At 32.4% G+C, this 24,624-nt stretch overlaps 1 protein-coding gene across 4 annotated transcripts in view; it reads right to left on the reverse strand.

Annotated features, from left to right (window-relative positions):
• LOC141456829 (RYamide receptor-like) overlaps positions 1-24,624 on the reverse strand; it is a 110,082-nt gene that overhangs the window by 11,003 nt on the left and 74,455 nt on the right. For 3 of the 4 annotated variants that reach the window (XM_074133124.1, XM_074133132.1, XM_074133143.1), the window contains one exon: positions 8,120-8,319. In XM_074133124.1, the coding sequence (XP_073989225.1) occupies positions 8,120-8,319 (200 nt within the window). Of the gene's footprint in view, positions 1-8,119; positions 8,320-8,399; positions 8,419-24,624 lie in introns of those variants that run through there. The other variant, XM_074133153.1, reaches the window with a different exon arrangement.

The raw sequence follows: 24,624 nt of genomic DNA on the forward strand, positions 1-24,624 counted from the left end.
TATCGTGTTATAATAAGAATATGTTTTTAAAACCAATTATTCCCAACTGGTTTTAATTTTAGCAAGTTAGCACAATAAATTTTACGATTTATAGATTTGAGTTTATAAAGACAGTTTTTTTTGGAACGTTAGCAACATGGACGATCTACCAATTATAACGAGATATTTTACAAGGTTCCTTTGCAGGTTTTCCTTTCGTCAGAGCGACAAAGACGTTTGTTTTTTATTATTCCCAAAACGAAGGGTTGCCATCTAATGAGAATTGATTATCAATATGTCAAGCTGGCGTAATACCTGACGGTTATCTCAAAAGTCTATTTCGAGATGAGAGATTACTTTCTCTCGGTAAGTGACCAACTTTTGTCCAGGCTGATGAAAATAACTATCTACCATTGCCTGAATTACAGAGATTCAGTAACCCAGGACTCTTGCAGGCAACCCTGCAAGGGGATAGGAGCAGGTGGGAAAGGGCAGGGTGGAATCCCCAGCCTGGCTACCTACTAGTGGCTACTGCATTGCCTAGGGAATAGGAGATGGTGTCGCTTCATTCCAACGCCATATCTGGTGATGGTCTGTGTTTTCTGTAACAAGAGAACCCTATCTGCAAACAGCTGAGTGCACTGTGTTTGTTCAAAATCTTAAATCTCCGAAAGTTCTTCACCAATTGCTTTGAAATTTTGACACAACTTTGCATACGAATAAGCGCGTGGTTTTATATGCCACACCTGTGGCAGGTAAAAGCATGTTTTTTGTTTTTTTTTAAACAACGCCATGTGTTGGACGTAAAAGCAACCCACACTATACTAAACATTTTACAGTTCCATTTCAATGTTTCCGATTGCATTGTTAAATTGAATGTTCATAGATTTCAATGTGCAACCAATAGCCGTGAATGCACCGGCTACAACGTTAACTGCTTTCTTCACGTTATGTCAGAATAACGCATTTGCGAAAACACTGCTGCATTCGGAAGTGCCTACGTATTATATTTGGAACGCGAATAGAAACTCATTTGAACGACGGAAACGAGGAGAGCGAGTCGACGGACAACCTGGCGTATTTAAAGAAACTGCGATAGGCATTCTGTACACCGTGCATCTCAATCAAGAAGATGAATGCTTCTTTCTTCACATGCTATTGGTAAATGTGCCCGGTCCAACATCTTCCAGCAATTGAGAATTGTTAACGGCGTTACACATGCCACTTTCCGTAGTGCATATCAAGCTCTGAATTTATTGGAGAATGACAGTTAATTGGATGCATACATTAATAACGTCACATCCTAATAAAATTCGTGAATTGTTTGCAATCGTATTGACCGCCTGCTCTCCTTCGTCTCCAACAGAGTTATGGAAGAAATATAAATCGCACATGGCTGAAGACATTTTCCGTCGAATTCGCAAGGAAAATTCAAATATGAACAAATATCTCCTTAATTATTTCATTTCAAATGATAAAATTGCTTTCAATTGTAGAGCTAGGTATTTGTTATAATTGAGTACAATTTTAATAGATTTAGAACAATACGAAATGAGATATTTAAATTAAAATTTTAGTAAAATGTAACATCCTACAACCCTACAACACCCTATATCTCGTATTTAAATATAAATAATAATAAGTCGAAGTTATTCCGTAGAGAACTGCAGTAGAGATTAAAGCTGTCCACATAAGCTATACTACTAGTGAGATAGCACATTTAGATGAGGTAGCACAGGATGATGGAAATCAGATATATTAGGGTTGGGTTCATCTCACGAGCCATGCTGTTACGAGTAGTCATTGTGGGACGGAAAAAGGTTATAACTGGGGATTGGTAATGAGTTCGCTTAGAGATAATTTTTCTTTTTGAACAATTAATTAATAATAGTAAAATTATGAGCTTTCGCCCCTCGTCCATAATTCCTAATTTGATAGGTGGGCGTTGTGCCCTGCCTGAAAAAAAATTGGTGATTAATGTACTGTGATAAGAATCAGGGTCACGTTTATTTAGTCGTATTGGCGTGACAGCGGCCGCTAATCTTAACACCACAAACCAAGAGAAGCTGGCAAAGGGCAGGCCACAGGCAATCGAGGTAACAGCCTTAAAGAATGAGTAATGGTCGTAGAAATCATTCCGCTAGTGAAGTCTGGTGTAGGTACTTACCGAAGTCTAACAGAACAGGACTGTACTGTACCGACAGTTAGGATGCAGAAAGCTGTCATCTTGCACTAGTTAGACTCTTCTATGTAAATTAGAGCCAACGAATATAGTTCTGCAAGATCAGGAGGGATTTGCGTGAATTTTAAGAAATATATTAGGTAATTATTTTTGTTTTTTGTTCATTAAATTGGATTCAAATCAAAATTTCCCTAGTCTTTAGCTGTGAGGCATTATTGGTAGTTAAGAAGTTGTAAAAGTAATATGATAGTAGTTATGTCATCTAATTTAGAAAATTCAAATGGTTACTTCTTAAACTTTTAGACAATGTAAAAAATATATATGTTATTTTTGCCACTCTTTTAAACCTAATGTAAGGTTTTATTTAATACATTCAATTACTCATTTGTCTTAATTAATATCAGTTGCCACTCCTAAAAAACAATTTTTTAATAATACAAACTAAATGGATAGTTGCCTGAAGGAGGGACAAGTTCAAAGATCTAAACATATATTTCACAAGTATCTTAAGTATATAGTCTCACCTCTCCTGAGTGTAGTGTAAATATGAGTCATTTCTAAATAAAGGAAAAGAAATCGCATGTTCTTAGACAGAATAAACTCTATTTTAATAATGAATAGTAAATCTAGACTGTAAAAGTCTTGTATAACTCTACCTCAGTAAGGTATAACCTCTCAGAAGACAACTTATGAATTTGTAATTAGGCTACAAAGCATATATGTGAATATTAAAAATGTTCAAAGCAAATTTTGTTTTGGAGCTTCTCTCTTTAACATCTAAAGAAGATTTACTCGGCGACAATCTTAAATTCATGTACTTTTCTGTAACTTTACGAACCATGGCTGTATTTTTTCTTCATATTATGAACACTCCTTTCGCCTATGCACCTTCAGCCTTTCTGAACCCGACAATTTTGACGTATTCAAATTTATTACAAAATTATTATTATTATTATATACGTCTATGGTTATTAGCGCCACAAAATTGTTATTATTACAATAATTGGTTACTGATGGGTTTTATGTTGGGTCCAGTATGTACGTAAGTTATTAATCTTCCCTACCCAACAAACTAGACAACCTTTTGGCTAATATGTGGTATCGACCGAGTCAGTAGGTCTAATACAGCGAAGGACAACCCTACCTCGATGCAAGAAAGCCAGCCGACAAAAAAAAAGGCAAGGCTCATACAATTATGTCCGCCTTACTTGCTACTGGTAGCTTTGAACTTGCCCTTATTTAATAGAACTAAATTAAATAAGGGTTGATCGTCAAAAAGTGTACAAAAAAGCGTAACGTTGAATAACACCCAACTTTGACAATTTTTGTCTCTTTTTCTATAAAAGATAAAATTCCCAAATTTTCTTTATAATCTGAGAAAAATCCTCCTTTATAACTGTAATTTTTTTTTGCAACAACACAGATTCAATAGATTTCGAGAAAATAGGCAAAAATGGTTTAATTTTGGAAGTTTTCAAACTCCCTCAAATTTCAAACCTTTATATCTCTCTTCCTATTGCACTGATTTTAATGAATTCTTTACCATTTAATTCATAATGATAAAATGTGTTTTTCATGTTCATAAATAATTAAAAAAAAAAAAAAAAAGATATAAGAACATAACAACTGCAATCTAACTGAAACGAGTAGCAGATTCACTGAATAGCGAAAAAAATGATGTAAATGTCTCACATTTACAAATCACAATCGCAGTGCAGAAAGTTGGCCCACAACTCATGTACCGGATAGACAGATGAGTCTAAGAGGTCTGCCCAAATTTTGTAATGCCATGGGCATAATATGAGCAGAATGTGATAAAGTTTCAGCTTTACTTCTAAATCTATAAACGATCAATATCTGGGTATAGATTTTGTAGGAATACGGCTAAAAACATGATAAACGTTCAACCTCAGCTGCAGACATGTCATTCTTTACTCTTAAATCGTTTTAATTCTAGTGGCGCTTTAAACTTAAAATGGACTGAACCACACTATTAAAAAAATATCTCTGAATAAATTTATAAACATATCAACTTATAGTATTACTTCAGCAAGAATAGGATTGTGCGAGCACACTTCATCCATCGTTTATATAGACAAATGTTCTTTTCTAGGTGTAAATCAAAGGTAGTGAGATGCAGAGTTAAAGAGGAGAGTGCAATTGGTGGAAGTCAATTTTGACGGTACACTGACTCCATATAACGACAAGCAGTTGGCAGTTTACTTTGCAAATCCTTCTTTCACCTCAAGGCTCCAATACTGAGAATCTAACATCTTTCAGACAGTTAATTTCTGTCTATTCCTTGCAATACGTACAATCTTATTTTGTGATTTTATTGTAATTTAAGCGACATTAAATTCGATTCAAATCTTGCGGGAGTTCTCTATTTTGGGATATTATTTATCTCGAAACATCGTCTACTCTACGTCTTGTGCACTAAGTGCATTATTTTAAATTCTTACTCTCACTGCAAAACTATTAGTAATCGTTACAATAATGAATTTTTTTTTTAAATTTTACAACATCTGACATTGTTGGCGCCCGGAGCTTTTTCCAGACTACTGTCAGCCTCCGGACAGTGTTCTCTCGTAGGGCCAGCAGCTGGATACGATCCCGTTGGAATGCAGTAACCATCGTTAACCATCCAGCTAATTTCTTCTCTTTAAACTTTTTTCAAATACATATTGGGGAGCTTCTGAAGCTAATTAAAAATTAAAAAACTCATTAATTTGAACCTAAAATACCAACAATTATGGAAATCACATGTGAGTTGCACAAATCGATCAAAAAACTCAAGATACTATTTTTGCATTTTGTCTTTTATTTTTATTTTGAAATTTTATTACGCATATTATAAAACGGCAAATTACTAAAAAATGCGCAAGTTGTATGTTGAGAAGCAGTAATTAGAGAATAAGGCTTCTCTTTTGGGCAAGTTTTTATTTGTCTGTACGCTTCGGAGCACTACATCTTTATAATTTAAAATTCTTCTTTGTAAAATTTAGCGTTTGTAGATGTAAACATAGAGTGCTATAGTTCTCTACTTCATATCATGAAATCTCGTTTATAATGTTTCCTAAATTCAATTTAATGCAATTGAAATGCCGAGCAGTTTAAAAAAAAAAAAAAGTTCAAAGCCCAGTCCGTTTGAGCTTTGTGTAATTATAATGCTAGATGAAGCATATTTTGAACCATTTTGTTTTTCGGACTTCCAACATTCCAATCGCGACCAATTTGACCTTCCAGTAAGAAATAATTTTAAAAACTACAATTTATTACTGGATTGTGTTTTAGTAGGAATATACACTTATCCTTAGAATACAGATTCTCATTAGATTTGCTGCAAAACATTTCCTTTAAATTTATTGTATTCGGCTTATGTTAAAGAAACATTCTTTTTTATTTTAATATTTTCAATGCAATGCAAAAAAAAAAAAAAATTCATTCACAATAGTTTAGTGTTATACATTTAAAGAAAAACACATCTGAGATAATTAAAGTGTGTGATAGGTAGTCAAAGTACAAAGATGTTAGGAACTCATGGCCTGAAGTACGGTTCCGTAGGATCATTATATGTTTTGTAAGAACTCATTATTTCAAGAAAATGGGTTCAATTGATCCTGGAGGATAAGATCGTAGGTCTGTTAGGTAAGGTGGAGCTTTTATAGAAGAAGAATGTGTGTATTTCACCATGTAATATATTTGTTGTTCGGTACAAAGAACTTTTCCCTAGTGTCTAACACTGGATCGAACTTACATTATTTAACTTTCAACTCATATAACTGTGAAGTTCCTTTCTAAAGTACCAAAAGTATAATATAAAAAAAAAAGCGAGAAGCTTGTCATTTATTTGGCATTTAAATTAGTTTGTCATTCCTCAAGTGAATTTTAGTTTTATTACTCAGTAATAATAAATCTGTAAATAAAAAAATTAAATGGCGCTAATGTCCATTGGCGTCGATGCGCCGGAAACAAAATAAATAAATAAATAAAATGGCCCAGTCGTCTCAAGTTTTAAAGGCTAAGGTGGCTGATTATGAAGAGGGGATTACTAACTGATTGCAGATAAACATCAGGAGTACAACAAACAGAAAGTTAAGTCTGGTATTTCTCTATAAAAGTTTTTTGACAATCATGTTTTATCAAACATGGTACATAAAGTTTCTTATACAAGAACTCTTATCTGACTGTCCAATGGTCATATTGAATTGTACAAAATTTTTACAAATAATTTGGGAAAAAAATCAAGGAAAAAGTAGTGAATCAATTCGTCTTGTTGTACATCCAGATTCTAGTTTCTACAGATTAGGGTGGAAACCTAAAGTGGGAGGCAGATAAACGAAACTTGAAGTTGTTAAGGTAGTTTTGACATATTTTAAAATTATCCTTAAGGCTGTCTCAAGAAGGATCACTCAGCGGTGGAATGGGAGGGTTGTTGTAAAATAAACTTGCGGAAACGGACTTATTTAAGCAAGAATGGAAGCTAAAATAAAATAATTGAGTGAGATATAAAATAAAATGAATGTAACTGACTCCTATTTGAGCTATATGTACAGCGTATGCTATCTAGCGGATTTTTTGGAAATAGAATTTTTTACTGGCTATTTAGGCAAATATCATTTTGGATTTAACTGCGAGGAAGAAAAGAGAAAGAAACGTTTTCCTAAATAAACGTTTGTCGAGGTTAATCGGCTTGAGTTATCAAGGAGTGGTGCCTATGACCTTTACATAGAATATCCCAGAAGTTCTGTGACTACTGAGGATAGGTTTAAGAGAACAATTTTCTTTGACATTCAGCTCGTGGTCACTTTGCAACTTTGAAGCTGCTACTGTCCACCTGTTATTACCTATTTGTATTTGAAAACATTGTTGCACGAGATTAACTATTTAAGGATCTTTTACAAAATAGTTTCACTAAAAGTTGAGTGGTTACAGTATCACATTTACATATGTTAAACATCTTTAATAAACAATTTTTTATCAAAATTATTTTACATTGCAATGCCAACATTAAAAGAATTCTTGTACGAAAACAAGAGTTCTAAATATTTTTCCAAATTGGATACATAATTTAAGATTTACAGAATTGCATTTAGAGAAAGTTATGGAGGGACATGGGTGAGAACCTTTTTCTCGATGGTTTGCATTTCTTTATGGGGTCATAACTATTTTAATCATTAAAAAAAAAAAAATCTTAAAAGATTTTCATAAATAAAATAAACGACCAGGAGTAAACCCATTAAAATTACTGATATGTAAAAGTCAATCAAGCAACCTAAAATAAAGCTTACTTTTCAGACAGGTTTATTAAATATAGGGTTGTGGATGTGGAAGAAGCACGTACATTACTATTCAAAATTTTTAAACAAATAAAAAATGCTCGCGAATCTCAAACTGGGGATTTTTCACTTTCATCTGTTTTACACAAAACACTACACTGGTTATTAAGTTGATTCAATTTCAGTATTTTTGCGGTTTTTCTTGTTTTATACTCTGTTCTTCTTTCAAAGAAAGCTCAAGAAGAGTTAATTCGCAAAAATTAAAACTAATTTAATTCTATTTTGATATTTAATTAATAAGCTGAAATTTAATTTACATATATTTGAAAAAGTTGGATTTAAAATGCTCTTCTGCTTAAGCTGCCCAACCCAAAATTAAATCGGTACAACTAAAACAATAAATATTTGTTGATTAAAAATAAATCTAATACAAATTAGTTTTTTACAATATCTTTTTTGAATTTAGATCTGTCTGTAACACTAAACTAAAATTAAAGCGTTAATGTAGTTAATTTTTTTCCACAAGAAGTGCTGCACGTAAAAACTAATAACAATTATCTTTGAAACTCTGAACATAATTAAACAAATTAAATTAACTGTAGAATAATGAATTGATGAATTATATAATTTTCATATGTATGTGAGCTGCAAGTTAAATGAAAAACATTTTATCACTTACTTGAAATGGTATAGCGAATAGGCCGATAACTATATCAGCCAAGGCTAGATTTGCTATAAAACAGTTAGTAACATTCTGCATGCGTCTACTAGTGGCCACAATCCACATAACCAGAAAATTTCCGCCAACTGCCACCACAGATATCGTGCCATAGAATACTGATAGTAATACTATTACACCGGCAGGAACTTCGTACAGACCTAAAACAGAAATGTGTTTCAATTAGAGGTTTTAAGTAATCAGTTGCATAAAGATGAACATGTTAAATGTATGTTAGTACTTGTAGTATTATTACGCAAAACTTCCAAAGAAAATTGATCGTAACATTCTCCAGTTGAGTTCAGGTAGTTACCGTCACCTAAAATACCCAATCAATATCGTGTCTCAAATTATTTCTGAGAGTTTTCGAGTTGAGAAAAGATAAGTGATTAAAAAAATTAAGGTAGATGCTTAAGAAAACTGAATAAATGAAATGACAAAACTTAATCATCAAACAGACAGATTTCTTTCTTATCATACGATTTTACCAAATTGTCTATTCTTAAATGCCAATCAAAGTTCATAGTTTGTGTAAACACTTTCAATTTAATGTATGTGATTGTAAAGTGAAAATTAGGGCAGAGTTTTGCTTGTTTTTTTTTTTTATTATTTTAATATTTAAAATGAATGGTTGGTTTACATTCACGTGCATTAACTTTTGTTCAATAAATGAAGAATAAGTATTAACTTAGTAACATTATATCTTCCAATATGAGAGACCTTAAAAAATAAGGAAAATTTCAGCATTTAAACACAAAAAAACAATACTTTAATCAATGAAATAACGGTAAACGATTTCCAATATAGTTGAGGTAAATGAAAAAGAAAGCATGAAAGACAATAAGGAGTAAAGTGGAAAAGAAAATGCCCTGCAGCATTTAGACACTAGCGTTGTAAGAAGGAGAGTTTAGACTAGCTGTCAGTTAGTGAAGGGAATTCACAACCTGCGTTTTGTGGTACAATCAACTGTCAAAGAGACTGTAATGGTGCCAAAAGCATATAAAATATAAATAATGGATTTATTTCAATTATTTAGAATAATGGATTGCATAAAAATAGTTTTATAATTGTTAATGTTAGAAGAGTTTTTTTAACGATTAATGACAGAAATATTTATGCTATTTTCAATAAATAATAGAATATCAATGTTTAGTTTCTAACTTACATTTTGTTCTAGAATGTGAAAACTCCTCAAGATCAATTTTATCTGGTTTTTTGAGAACCAAACAGTTTTTAGGTTCTATATGTATAAATCCAAAGGGTGATAAACAAAGGTATAAAAAAGATCAATACTAGAATCAAGAATCTTGAAAAATAAATTTTTCTAATCAATAAATTTTTCAAGAGAAAAATACAGATTTAGGATGTCAAAACTGAACCTTGTAAAATTATTGGATATTTCTTAGTCGATTGCCTCTTCTACCCCACGTGTAGAGGTTTTCCAAAAGGACCGCTAGATTAAAAGTGGCTATTTTTAATCTTTTAATTTTCGAGGATGTTAGAAGTTGGCCCACATCCCTTAGCGTAGTAGTGCGATTGCCACTTTTAAGCCTCTACGCCTGACTTTAAAGCTTTCCTAGAAGGATCGCTTCTTACAGAAGGTATTTGTACCCTTTTAATTGTGTGGCATATGTAAGTGTACGTCTACTGTTCTACTGAGTGTGCATAGTGGACTGTGCTGTGGTAACCCGAGGGGTCGCTACTACCCGGGTGTTTGCGGGGTCGAATAAATGAAAAGTCGGTCTTAAGAAAATGATGAAACGAATCGAAATGATAAAAAAAATTCTAAACTTTCGATTGGAATGTTTTAAGAGAACCAAATCAAGAATTCTTTTCATAGGTATCACCAATATGATAAATGCGTTAAACGGAGCAAATGAGTAAATAGTAAAAACTTGATGAGTTAAATTTGATTTGATTGCTCAAGTAAGTTTCGCTTGGGGACAAAAAGAAACAATATTCGCGATCTGATTCAAGTATCTCAAGTATAAATCACAGAAAGTGTTAGGAGGTATAAAAGTTAGGATATATTTACCTATAAACTATAATTATCTGAACATTAATTTACATTAATATTTCAAACATCAATATTATTTTCAACAGTAACAAGTATGTGAAACTGATTTGTCCCCAACAAAAAAAAGAAAACATCTCACTTGCTAGGGCACTTATCTGCAGGGGTGAACAATAAATTTGCGAACGTCCAGTTCAGTTGTAGAGATGTCGGTTTCAGCCATGTTTTCAGCTAATATTTCACGTTTTATGGTTGAAACAGATTTATGGTCATCAATAAATTTAGACCTTAAACATGCACACTTTAATAAAAAATTGGCTGACCAATTGTTTCACTTAGTTTTTTGAAATAATCTGAAAACATTCTTTGAAGAATTTTTTAGTAAGATTTGAATTGTTTTTTTACTTTTTTGATTTTCTTTTTTTTGCATCAGATTTAGGTGCAAGTTTAGTGCAGCAGTTGGAAGATAAATCTGTGGCTTAGTGCAAGAAGTGCCAAAGTCAATATTTCTGGTTTTGAGAAATTTGGAGTTGAAAATAGACGTTAGTATTCACTTGTATATAACAAATAGTACAAAAATCCTAGTCACTCCTAATTATGTACCTATTGAAATAATTTCGAATGCAAACTATTGACAGTGTTTTGTCGGAAAATGTTGGATAATAATGGGAAATCTCCTGACATTGGCACCTTTACTAGAAATTTTTATTTTTTATTTTTTAGACATAGACTATAAAGCAAACTTTTTTTTATATACGAGCATGAATTGATTTTTTATTATTTGTACAAACATAAAACGATGTTATTGTTACATTTAAATGATCATTTTATTTAAATTCTTCCGTCACTTCTTTCACCAGGTAAAATATCTTCAGTTTCTTCGCTATTAGCTAACGACTGATAAAATGTCTTGCTAGTGTCGCTCAGAAATGTTGATAAAAATTTCAGATCTGAAACTTTTTTCCGAGGCAAAGGAATGGGAAACTTATTAATAGGGGTAATTGTGTGATGGAAGATTTGGATGGAAATGGTTTGCTTCGGGGTGTCCTGCTTAATTGTAGAACGTGGAAGGGTTCTTCTTTTTTAAAGGTATTCTTGTAAAACATTTTACCCGGTGAATCAGCTTTATATTTAATCTATTTTACTTTCGCCCACTCCACACTTTGTCCGGAAGTGTTAATTTTGCGAAGGATATAATCATTATTTAACAGAACATCAATTGGCATATTTGGATTCTGTTCCCATTATTGTCAGATAAGAAATACTTCTTCGTAAAATTTCGACGACTTTTTGATTTGCCAGGCTTCCAAATCCTTTGCACCACTTTATCTACTTCTTCAATTCTCTGGGCAATAAATTGATTCTGTGAATTGCCCGATAATTTGTAAAATTCTTGAAAAATTTTATTTCTTTGTTCTTCAATAATCTTCATAGAACAATTGCGCCTACAAGAGCAGGGTGGTTTCAACGCTTAGGCAGGAACAGTTTCGCCTGCAGTAGATGTGTATTCCAAACCTTGAATTTTTGCTGACTTGCGAACATTTCTTTCCCATTGTGAACTATCGCGCCTCCGTTTTCGAGTAATTTCTTCTTCTTTCTGCTTTTTCTTTCCGCTACATAATTTTTTTGCTTTCTCTCCTTTCCCAGTTCTTTGCTTTTTTGTGAGCACCGATATTTGTTTTTCCTTATTATTTTTTCATATATATATCAGAATCTGATGAAATATCACTTTGATGTGGTATACATTCTTTTTCTTTAATCGAAGTTGAAGGCAATATAGCTCTTTCGTGTCCTGTTTAAATTAAAAAAAAAAAAATTACTTTTGGCAAAAACTACAAATAGTTAAGATTTATTAATTAGAAAAATTAATAAAGCGAAATTTCTAAATAAGTTACAAGTAATTTCAATAAAAGATTAAAAACAAAAAAGTTACAAGTAAATTAATTCAGTAAAATGGTATAAGAAAAAGAAGCATACTTATTTCATTCCTTTCTTGGCATAGCGATAAAATCTTCTTGCTTCTTGAATACATATCACTAATAATAATAACCACTACTAAAAAAAAATTAAATGAAAGTTAAAATTCCAAACTTGCAAGCGAAATTTTGGAGCACTAAACTGATGAAGCGCTTGAGGTTAAGGAAATCAGCTTTGGTAGGCGGGAAACAGAATAAAAAAGCGGTAAAACATATCATTGCAGTGCAGCCAATATAGATTAGACAGAAAAAAATTTAATTCAATAAGTGCCAATGTTGACATTGGTACTTTTATCTCAAATATTACTTTAGGATTACGAGTCTATGTCCTATTTGGTTGTTCTGACAAAAAAAGATATTGATGCTAAATTTTGACATTGGCACTAGTAACTTTCAATATCTCAGTTACTACTTTGAATTTGACTTTGACACTTCTTACAAGAAAAATTCTGATGGTTTATATATCAAAACAGACTTTAACTCATTTTTGCCATTGGTACTTCTTGCACTAAGCCACAGAAATATTGTCAGTTTAAGTTCATTCACCGATTGATTGTTACTTTATTTTATCCAGTACAAAAGCTTTAAAAATAGTAGGTAATAATTAATCTTGTTTAATAATAAATAACATATTTTTCTTCAATTACATTCTTTATTTAGATCTCCTTACAAGTTATATGTATTTAAACTCTGAACTTTTTGAACTTTTAATTTCTAATTAACAATATACAGTTTGTATAACTAACCACTGAAACGATACTTTTGACGGGATCCCGCCTCATTCATCCTCTCACCTAAAAATGCTCTAAAACTGTGAATAAAATTGGCGCGCATCACTATGGCCCTTGCTGGGACCTAATCGTAATATAAATTTTTAGTTGTCAGTAACTTTTGATTTTATTAATTTTTTCATACATTCACTCAGGGCACCGATTTCGGCACTTAAAACAGCGCACATGAACCTTACATATTCTAAATCTTATAAAAATAAATAAATAAATAAATCTAAGGTGTACCCTGTGCATTATTTTTCCCTTCTTTAAGGAGCAAGAAAATAAGTGGTGAGCGTACATTAGTTTGGGGCTTTTGCATTTCTTCCAAGCTACCTGTAGTTAACCAATCAAACTTTGTGTATATAAACAACATATTTCCCTTAATTTTAATTTCGAGTAAACTTTAATTACGTTACAGCTAAAAAAGTGTGTGTGTTTTGTAATGGGATCTCAGTAGCTGAAGAGTCAAAGTTATTATCGATCCCACGTGAATGGTTCTTCACAATTTGATCAATCTAAACCATCTTCAGCTTGTGACATAATAATTCTGGTAAGATAATGTCATTTGTGGTTGCTTTGAGAAAGAAGAGCCTTTTCACAATGTACTTCACATATGGATGTCGTAATTTAATTACTCTACAATATGCCACGAAGTTGCTGATACGCTATGCAATAATGTAGACCCTGTTTCTATCGAGCTCAATCCTATTTCAATAGAAAACAAAGTCATAGAGAAGAAACAAAAAAAAAAAACATCAAAAGAGAAGAAATGAAAAGTAAATATAACGATAGAAGAATATCTGGAATTCAGATGTTTCTTTTAAACCACATAAATGTCAATTTTAAATGAAATTGTTGTCAGTGGCTTTTGCTGATATGTTTTTGGGCAATAATGAAACAAAAAAGTAGATAGGAAAAGATACAAGATATTTTACAAGGTGAAAGTGCTCTAAATTATACATCTGATATGGTTTATCGTAACTATTAAATTAAAAGGGAATTCAGCAGTATATAAGTTAGTTTCACGATTTTTCTTGTAGAATCGATAGAGTGAGTTTTTGTGATGCCACTGGGTAAGAATTTTCTGCTCTAAGAATTTTTGGACATTCCACATTATTCAAGTTTCAATTATTCAATCGAAATGATGCATTGATTATAACTTAATTCAGCATAAAAACAAATTATTATTGATGCGAAAACTCACTTTACTTTTTTCCATTTCTGTCAAGGTACTAACCCACAAATTTAATCCAAGTATCAAATATTGACGCCAAATTGAATTCTTACCCTAAAACTACCCTAAAATATTTTTTTTAAATAAATAATAAATACATCTCTCTCTCTCTGTGTATGTGTGTTTGTGTAAGTTTACGGAAAATCCTCGGTTCCATTTTTAAGAAACAAAAAATTAAAAAGTGAATAATCCATAAATAACTATGTAACTGTGTATACTTCTAGTCGGAAAATGTTTTACAAGCTCAGAATTTTCGCAACACATTTAGCTCCCCTTAAGAGTACTTATGAGGTAGGACTCCACATTACACGAAGATGGCACTGGAATTCACTATATTCACCTCTCTCCCAGACGTACCATTAATATTCCGGGAAAAAATTTCACATTAAAAAAAAAGTTTTTTAAATTTTATACAAAGGGAAGGGATTAGCTGAGTGGTTAGCGAGCTGGACTCCCACGCGGAGGTCCCGGGTTCGAATCCAGCTGCTGACCCTTAGATTTTCTTTTCCTAGGAGCTTCTTACAGCTCACTGTCCGGTGATGGACAGTGTTGTCTGTAACGAGAGAACACTGTCCGGAGGCCGGCAGTACACTGAAAAAAGCTCCGGGCGCCAATAACCATAGATGTTGACGCGCCTTAAATCATAAAAAAAAAAAAAAAAAAAAAAAAAAATTATACAAGATATCTTGAAAGTTTATTTACTTTAAAACCTTAAAAGAACATGCGCGTTAAGAGAATTGCAATTACAAAATATTTTAGAGAGGGACTTTTGACTTAATGTTTTCCATAGGGCGCTGTCTCAAGTTAAGTTAATGCGCTTCCTTAAGGAAAATTCAAAGGCCCAGTATAGGGAGATAAAATGAGGAATATGTCATCTGTAAGGTGAAATCTGAACAGAAAGCAAGCTAAGATCTTTGTGCAGTCTTCTTTGCTGATGTAAATTTATATTCATTCTATTTCTCTAATCAGCCGTTAGGTATAATGTTAAATTAGATAAATTAAGCTGATGGTATGTTTCTGTAGTTTAATACCCAAATCTGATAAGGTAAACTTTACTGGATAAAATAACTAATTTAGAGAATTCAAAGCTATTGAATCAAAGTAATCTGTAACAAATTCTGCAGCCAAAGAAAGTTATTTAAGAGTTCAATTTTTTAAATTATCACAAACTAGTAGAGTTTGGTATTATTGAAATATTATTTTTTTCTATAATATATATTATTGTGTGTATAAAGTATATGTATAAATTATTTATTTATTTTTTAATTTTAATTAATTTTAAACTAAAGTGGAAAATGATTTTCTCTTTTTGAAAATAATTTCTATTCTTGAAAGTTCTTCAAAGTTGAAAAATTGGATTAACATTTGGTTACCTTTTGTATTGTTACATTAAGGGAGTTTTGTTTTCAACAAAAAATGATCAATTTTGTAATTGAAATTAGCATTTCAAATTTAAAGAGGGTCGAATGGAATTCCTTACAAAAGAATGATTTCCATGGAATGATCTATCAACTAAATGGGTACTAAAAAAATAAAACCCACATAGGCGTTATACTTTTCCTTCAAATTTCATATGCTTAAATTTAAAAAAATTATAAATAAATGAAAATAATAATAATAATATTGTATGAGTAGAAAGTGGGTAAATTATTCTAAAAGGAAAACATAGCACCTTTTAAAGGATTTTGACTCCTGCGGGTATTCCAGTCTGGCAGCACTGCCACAACCACACAGAATTGATAATCAGCACAGCATAGCCAGAATTGATAATCCCCATTACTGATAGGATAAAGGAGAGAGATGAAGTGGACAAATATCTGGATGTAGCATAAAAATAACCACTGTCTCCAATACGCCCACTAATTTGATAAATGTATTATGATATTCATTTTCATTACGAAGAAAATAAAACAATTCAGAAAATCAATTTGAGAATGTTAAATGTTTAAAATGAAATTTGTTTCATTTTCGTAATGAACTTAATTCTCCTAAAATATACTGGAGATTAGATCTCGTTTACTATTTGCAGGTTTTCAAAGAGGAACTGAAACGGAACTAAGCAACCTTCTAATAACATTTTCTTTCCAGTGAACATTTAACATTAATAATCTTATAGTTTAAACTTCCATCTACAAAACGAGTTGATTGGTTAATTCAAAGCATCACTTCCCTCCAGAATCATTTCCTCTTGTTAGCTTGTCTCAGCGAGTCCTATTAAACACGTTTTTACCACCCGCTATTATTTGGAGTTACACCATTGTCAAAAACGCTTTAATCGATGCGCAACACACTTATGAGTTATGAAGTTATTAGATGTAATAAGGGAGATTTATTTTAATTGAGAAGACCAATCAGCAAGTTTTGATTTTAAATTGGAAAAGAGCTGCCTATTTTCTTAATTAAGGAAATCGGTTCGTACACAATTTACATCTAGTACAAAATCAATATTATGGTAGCACATTTCTGTTTGTACTGTTCTGCTGGCCCGTATATGAGCACACTGAAATGTAGCCGCTTGTGTTTAAGCACATTGAATGTACAAACGAAGTTGCTATCATGTTTGGTACTAATACGATTAACTGATTGTCAGCCATTCACTGCCTGCAACTTGGAGCTCTAAAAAAGGTGTTTCCAAATACTAAAACACAAACCATAATTGTTTTACCCAAAAGAAAACACTGTATGTAAGGATTATAAACATATCTCTAGTGCAAATGATAGGTGTCCTTCTTTTAACCCATGATTTCATTATTTATTAGCAAGCATCTTCCAATCACAGCCCCTTGCCAAATATTCACCTCAAGTACTTTATTTCTTTTCTAGATCAATGGACTATTAATAGAATTAAACGTATTAAAAAAAAAAAATCATAATTTCACAACAGTCAGAAATTCTTGACTTTATACTGAAAGTCTAAACTCATAAGATTCCTTTAATTATCAAAAGATTTAGAATCATACAAAACTTAAGACCAAAAAACTTAATTGACACTTCCGACGAGGCTAGAAACAGGTCGAAACACTGCTTTAACAACCAATGTGTATGATAAGGACCATATGAGCCGATGGTAACAAACCATAGAATTCTTTACTAAACAGTTATCGCTTCTTTCTATGGCTACACGTAGTCCTAAATATTCCATTTGCCTCAAGTGGCTCCCTGTCACAGAAAATGCCGCCTTAACTCAGAATCTCATTTTAATCCTTTATTCTAACACTTTTTTTTTTTTTTTGTAGGAAATTTCTAGTTAACATTCCTTGGCCTCTTGAAAGAGAGTTCTCCTCTCAAAAGACTAGACCCTACAGGAACTAAAGTGTTGGTAATACGGTTATAAGAGGCTGCCCTAAGTATTTTCTTTTCCAAAGAGTTTCTTAAGGCTCAAAGTCCTATGTTAGTTGTGTGTAATGTAGTGTAATGAGGTATTACTCTCTGAAGTGGTCAAAGCATCGAGGAACAATTTTCTTTGATGCAAATTAATTAAACAAACAAAAAAGTAACTGTAATTCCTTCTACGTATAAGTGCATGATGTGTATTTATGGTGTTTTAGTAAAACTTATAGTTCAAACAAAAATTCAATCAGGATTGTTTAATAATTTAGTGTTTTCTTTTATATTTATCTTTGAATTTTTATATAATAGCAGGATGCATATAATGCCTAGTTATTAATGTTGTTTTCGGTTAATGGATTATTTTCTTTTTAACAATAGTTACAGGGAAAATATTTTTGCGTTGATAACCAGTTTTATTTACATCACTTCATGAATTTTATTGCTTTTTTTCACCTTTCACACTTGGTCCTTAAATTTCTTTAATTTTATAACTTTCTTATTATAGAGTATGTATAAAGATGATATTTTTGATCTTTAACATCTACATTAAACCCGGTTGCCAAATGCTTACACAATGTTAAAAAAAGCACTCGCATAATATTGCTTTTGCTCTGGAGAAAAGGTAATAATTAGATCTAAATAAAGACACTTGTATTAAAATTTGGAAATAAGCATTTGTTTATGTTTGCTCGACAAAGGCTAAGCGATCACGAAAGGTAATTTGTACTTTGCCGTATATTAACTCACCAATGTTCAGTCGTCCGAGTGAGTGCGCCCTTCACAGCTGTACCTACAACACGACTCATTTATTAACAAATCATATCAATTATTCCTCTATGAGATTGTGAATATCACTTTATGTAAATCAGATCATATATCCCCAGGGTTCCCTGTAAGCAAAATTATTTTATTTGTGTGGGCACACTCCATCAAATATCACATCACATCTAATATCTAACATTTACCAATTGATTGTTAGATATTGTCTCTATTGATTTCTTTTATTTTATAACTTTCAACAAATATCTAGGGTCCTGAGGACCGGATATCAGTTTATTTATTAAACATTTATTGGTCCACTGGCCCTATCTCAATTATACACTACACACTTTGGTTCTTTGGCCGGATCTAAATTAATTAATTAAACAGAAGCTTAGAGATTAGCTTTTCCAGAACTTACCCCATAGAGGTAGAAAACCTACAGGTCCAAAGAGATTTATTTTCTGTTGTAGATGTTTATAGATTATAGATGTTTAGCTCTGTCCGTTCTTTTGTTTGAAGGTTATTTGTTTGGAGTCAAATTCATCTCATCTATCTTTAATTGCTCATCACTGATCTTATGTAAAAAGACAGATTGAGATCTTGAAAACTTGCACTTGATTTACATATAATTGAGTTTAGGCTGAAGTCTGTGAGTGTGTCGAATCTTGTACAGTCATCAATTTGTTTCTTTGTTTTCAGACTAATATTCAAACCCAGTTTTTATTTATAAACTTATTTCTAGAATAGTTTCCAATTAGTTAAACCAGTAGTCAGGCTTAGCATGCAGTTTGTATGGGTTCCCATCCCTGTGAGGCTAATTTTGGAAATATTGGGCTGAGGTATGACGAGAGGTAATTGTAAATATCGGAATGTATAAAAGCACCCTGAAGTTATAAGATTATTTTTTCATTGCCCAAAACTGCACAACTTGAGAGAACAGATGGTTCAGCGGCTAATTCTTTATTAAAACATTTCACTTACTAATACATATAAAAAAAATCGTTTATATTTGATATAAAGCAACGTGATTTATAAATCAAACATATTTGACGTTAAAGTTTGAATTTGTCTTCGTAAAATCCGAAATGTAGTATCTATACTTGTATTTGCTGTGGGCATTATCTCAGGGGAACGTTTTAGCTTTGTCAGAGTGTACAAGCCAGTGCTGACGACATCATCAGTTCGATAAACAAACACTCCATCCCATCATTTTGCGTTTATATTTCTCGTCTTTGACAGAAATCCGCCAATGTTTATGTAGCATTTGTAAACCTATCATAGGCGGAATATGTTTGCTTTCTCTTTAAACAACTAAATATTTGATAACCAACTTGATACATTTTCACATCACCATGATATCTGTATATTCTAAATAAAGTAAATAAAGGGAAATAATAAAGTAAACTTAATTCTGATCATTCTGGTTAACCAATACGGCACGCACAAAATTGTTGCATCCAAAACGCTAAATTGACGAGATTCCATCGTGCAGGAACTAGTACGTTCTTTAATAAAATTCACCGACGGATAGTGGTGTAATATAAGAACCAATGTAAACCATACCATTGGGAAGAACTAGGCTAAGAACTAGCGGCTAGAAAAAGGGTAGCAGTCATCCTGGGAGCAACCTTTTGTTTCTCGTTGGCAATGTAACGGTACATCCACACAAATGCAAACGGAGCGTTTCCCTGGCAGTGCTACAGCTAACATATAAGCAGTTAGCCTCAATGAATAAAATTGTACTTTCTTATTGATCTTGGGAGTTCAGGGAACGGTGCAGAGCTGGCTTCTGTGGTAGGCGAAATTATTCTTTTCTAAAAGCATTCACAAGCTCGTGGACTGTTTCAAACAACGCGATAACGTGTATGTGGAAAACGGAAGTCTCCGTTTTACCATGTAAAATGTTTCTAGAGCTAAAATAATTGTTTTTTTATTTTTAAAGAAACCATATAAATATTTGGGTCTGGAACAATGCACAGTCTATTTAAATAAAACATATGCCCCAGAATCATAGTACCATATCGCTATTTTCATTATAAATTTATTTTTCTTGTTTTGAGTTTAAAGAAAGTCATGGAATCCATTTTTTACTTTGTATTTATCCCACTCCTGATTCCTCTTTTAGCCATTCCTTTTCAAGCAGCCTTGTAACCAGTAATTGGTTGAACGGGCTACATCACTAAATTCGAGTCAGATAGGACGATGCTCTGCTATTTCTGAGCAACAACTCTAAGCCTGTTAAGGTTTTGCGTAACTATACTGTGACCTGTGCTTAGTGGGGAGCATACCACTCCCAACAACACGCAACAAACTCATGTAAAAAACATAAAATACCTGTTTTCGTTTTTTGAAAGATAAATTCTTCAAAACGTTTTTCCCAGTCTTGCATATGGAGTGATTTTGCCCAATTTCAAGGTGAATTCGGACATAACTATATTCATATCGGCCCCCGATTCTCTCGATCAAGATTCAATCGGAAGGTTTGGAAAGTGTTTTTGCAAGTACTTTTTTGTCTCATAAAGAATAGTTTCTTTTCCTTTATTTTAATACAGTATTAATGTAATGTTATTTTACTGTTGGTGCAATGTTGTTACAACTCCCAGCTAAAGGTATTTACCTATAAGCTTGTAAATCTTTTTTTTTTTTTTTTTTTTTTGGCGCATCAACAGCTGAGGTCATTAAAGCCCGGAGCTTTTTCCAGTGCACTGCCGGCCTCCGGACAGTGTTCTCTCGTTACAGACAACACTGTCCATCACCGGACAGTGAGCTGTAAGAAGCTCCTAGGAAGAGAAAATCTAAGGGTCAGCAGCTGGATTCGAACCCGGGACCTCCGCGTGGGAGTCCAGTACGCTAACCGCATAGCTAATCCCTTCCCTCTAAATAAATAAATAATAAATAAATAATAAATTATGATAATAATTTTTTGAAAATTTAAAATATCTGAAACTTGAATATAAGATAAATGTTTAAGAAGGAAGAATGAAATCAGCTGCAGGGTTTGAATAAGCAGCCGTTAGTTAAAGAAGACGATTGAGGGTGTTAAAGAATCGTTTCCAGATTCAATATGTGGGCTGAGAAAAGCAAATAACATTGCCAGCAACAACATGAGAATATATTCACCTCCGTAGTGCTTCAGCTTTCATGTTTCCAAGGTGGAATGTTATAAAACTAAGGCAATTTAAGGGCGAAGTGAGAAAGGCAGAAAAAAAAACATTAAAATTCATGGTGTCAATAAAATGTATCTCTTTTATTGGTTTTCACTGCAATAAAATGTTTTTCATGAAACTAGGGCTCTAAAACAGAGACACAAATAGAAAAGCACAAATGTTTTAATATTATACATTAATATGCAGCCTGCTATAATATAAACATTCAAAAACTAATGATTAAAAAAAACAAACGTTAAATTTCTAAGCCATTCATATTGAATTTTATTTGGTACTACAATTAACTAAAACACATCATGCACTTATAGGGGGAATTATAGTTGCTTTTCTGTTTGTTTAATTAACGCGCATCAAGATCTAAGAACATTGTTCCCCTGGATGATTTGACTAGATTATCGGTCTTCAGTCAGTGATACCCGCTATTACAAAAACCACTACTAACTGAGGACTGTGAACCATAAGAAGCTCCTTCATTGGTCCAAGTAACATAGTTTCTTTGGGACAGAAACTGATAAGCTCATAAGAGACAAATTAAACTGCTGGTCTTTCTTAAATCTTGCTTAGTTGTGTCGTAGTAGTTAGTATGCAATTTGAGACTTTTGGTATAGCGAGAACAGAGCAAATTATTAGCGCAAAAAAGGTTTCTCCAATAAGACCAGGAAGTGTTGACAAAATAAGTTCTTTCAGGCAGCTCTTTATAGAGAACAGAACATTCCCAATAAACTAAATTATTGATTTAGGAAGAGAAATTTTTTAAAGAAATTTTTAAGAAATTCGAATTCTGTAAATAAAAAAATGGAACTGTTATCGGGCTATCTCAATAATAGTTCTTACAGATAAGGAAGCCTTACTCATTTAAGGGGGTTGAGGAAACCTTTGATTTTGCAAAAGTGTTCAGACACAAGTAAAAATGGAAATTAAAGAAAAACGGAAGTAAAGTAAATAAATACAAAAATTATTGTCATTTCTATATTTAAAGCGCTTCAACATCTGAGATCACTGAAGCCTACAAAGTCAGGTGTAAGAAGCTCCTAGAAAGAGAAAATCTGAAGGACAGCAGCTGGAATAGAACCATTAGGAATCGTCGAACATCACACAGATTTGAAGAAGGGCTTCTTTTGAATAGCTTTTGTACAAGAGCGATTCGATCCTAAGCCCTTAGGGAAATGTACGACTATCTAGCCCATTATCCTTCTGCGTTCAATGCCATGGCCCTCTTAATCATCAGGACATAATGGTGATATACAATTAACCATATAATTAACAACATTGTTTAAGACTACAACGTTAATTAACACCTAGTTTATTAACCACCTTTGTCATTGTCGGCAGAGTGTAACCACGTAGGCTACTGCGCCATCATTTTCTGGGCTATATTCGAACTGAGGTTTCCAGTGGGCTAACCTTTTCCTCACACTTATTTATTATGTCCCTTCTTAGAGCATTGACGGCTACGTTCGCATTTTAAACAACACTTTCCCTCATAGGAAGAGGAAATCTAGGTACAGCCAGCTGGTCAAATATCCTGGACCTCCATAAAAACTGTACAGTCTGGACCATTAAAATAATAGGTTGTACACACTAAACAGTTGATTAGTTGTTTTTTAAACTACAAATTGGTTTGTTATTCTTTAATTATTAAGTAGTAGCTATTCTAAATCCAACCAAATTTTGATGGTGATTACATCGAAACATAAAGCTCATTTCTTACAATCCTGTCTTAATGTTATTGAGAATAAACATTCCTTGGTGAATAAAAAAAGTTTAAATTCAACTCGAAGTAGTCAAATGTATCATTTAGCAATCGAATTTGTCATAAATTTGTCGCAGATGGAAGTGTTATAATTAAGGAACGGATTTTTATGTATTTAAAAATGCCAAATATTTAACTAAAATATGCATTTATTTTCGTCAATTATGTGGAAAATATGTGATTTTCTTAAAATATTTTCTGGAATATTTAAGTAAAATGGACATTTTTTTTTATGAAAATAGAATTTTTTTTGGGGGGGGGCAAGTTATAATTATTTATACAAGAAAAGAATATTTTTACAATTTATAATAATTTATTAGGAACAAAATAATTTGTTTTTACGAGTTATAATGATTTATACAACAAAGAACATTTTTACTATTTATAAAAAGATGTGTTAAATTTTCAATTTTGAAAACTTCACTCTTCGAAATTGTTTGCAACCACATGAAATTTCAAATGTTGGAACGTAAAGTGACGACGATCTGGGCGTAAGATGGACTTATAACGACTAAAAGAACGTTCAACATCTACAGATGTTATAGGTGCCTTGCTGAAAGAAGTTATCTCGTTGGTTGTAAAGGGTACACGATGTTCTGAGGTGACTTCTGTTCCACTGATAATATCAGAAATCTGGCAGATGGTCTCCCACCCTTTGTTCTTGCTCAGTACTTCTACCAGTTTTGATCTCCCTTATTCCCAGGTATTCCTTCCACCTTTTCGATGACTTTTTTAACGTTGGACACGTTTTCTGTCAGTCGAACATTTTGGGACTCAAGTTGGGTAATGGCTTGTGCAAGAAATACGCAATTGTCAGAAATGAATGCAAGGTCGTTCCTTAAATTAGGTTTCTAGAATAAAGACTTGGCTGTATTTATCGCTACTGCTTCGTCTTCGAGATGTGAAAGGACATTCTTGATTTTATTGTAGTTTTCATAGTAATACTGAGCTGCTTCCAGCCCCCATCTTGTCAATATTGGTTCTGGTGGAAGGCAGGTGCTTTTAAGAACACTTTTTTAACCACTGTGATTCACAGCCCTACAGTCTGTGGTTAACAGTTCCTGTCAACCACCTCCCAATTATGAAAATATGCCCAAAATGAAAAATATGTACATATTTTGATTAAATATGTAGAAATATTTATTTATATTAATCAAATATGTATAAATATGCGATAATATCCAAATATGTGGAAATATGTGAAATGAAAGTAGGCTCAAACGGCTTATAGAGTGTCAGTATGAATACTTCTAGTTGAAAAACGTCTGTAAATTGCCTAGAAAAAAATATGTAAATACATACGAATCCGTTCCCTAGTTATAATAGTTATGTTGTCATTAATTATGTTGTACTAATTAAGTATAATTTAATTTACTAACTACACTAAATTTCAATTCTTCATTTAATGGTTCTTCTTAATAATTCATTTTTTAGTTGAACAAGTGGGTGAATAATCT

This window comes from Rhodnius prolixus, unplaced genomic scaffold (genome assembly GCF_049639745.1).
Source record: "Rhodnius prolixus isolate KJV_2025 unplaced genomic scaffold, Rpr scaffold_1, whole genome shotgun sequence".
Lineage (NCBI taxonomy): Eukaryota > Metazoa > Arthropoda > Insecta > Hemiptera > Reduviidae > Rhodnius > Rhodnius prolixus.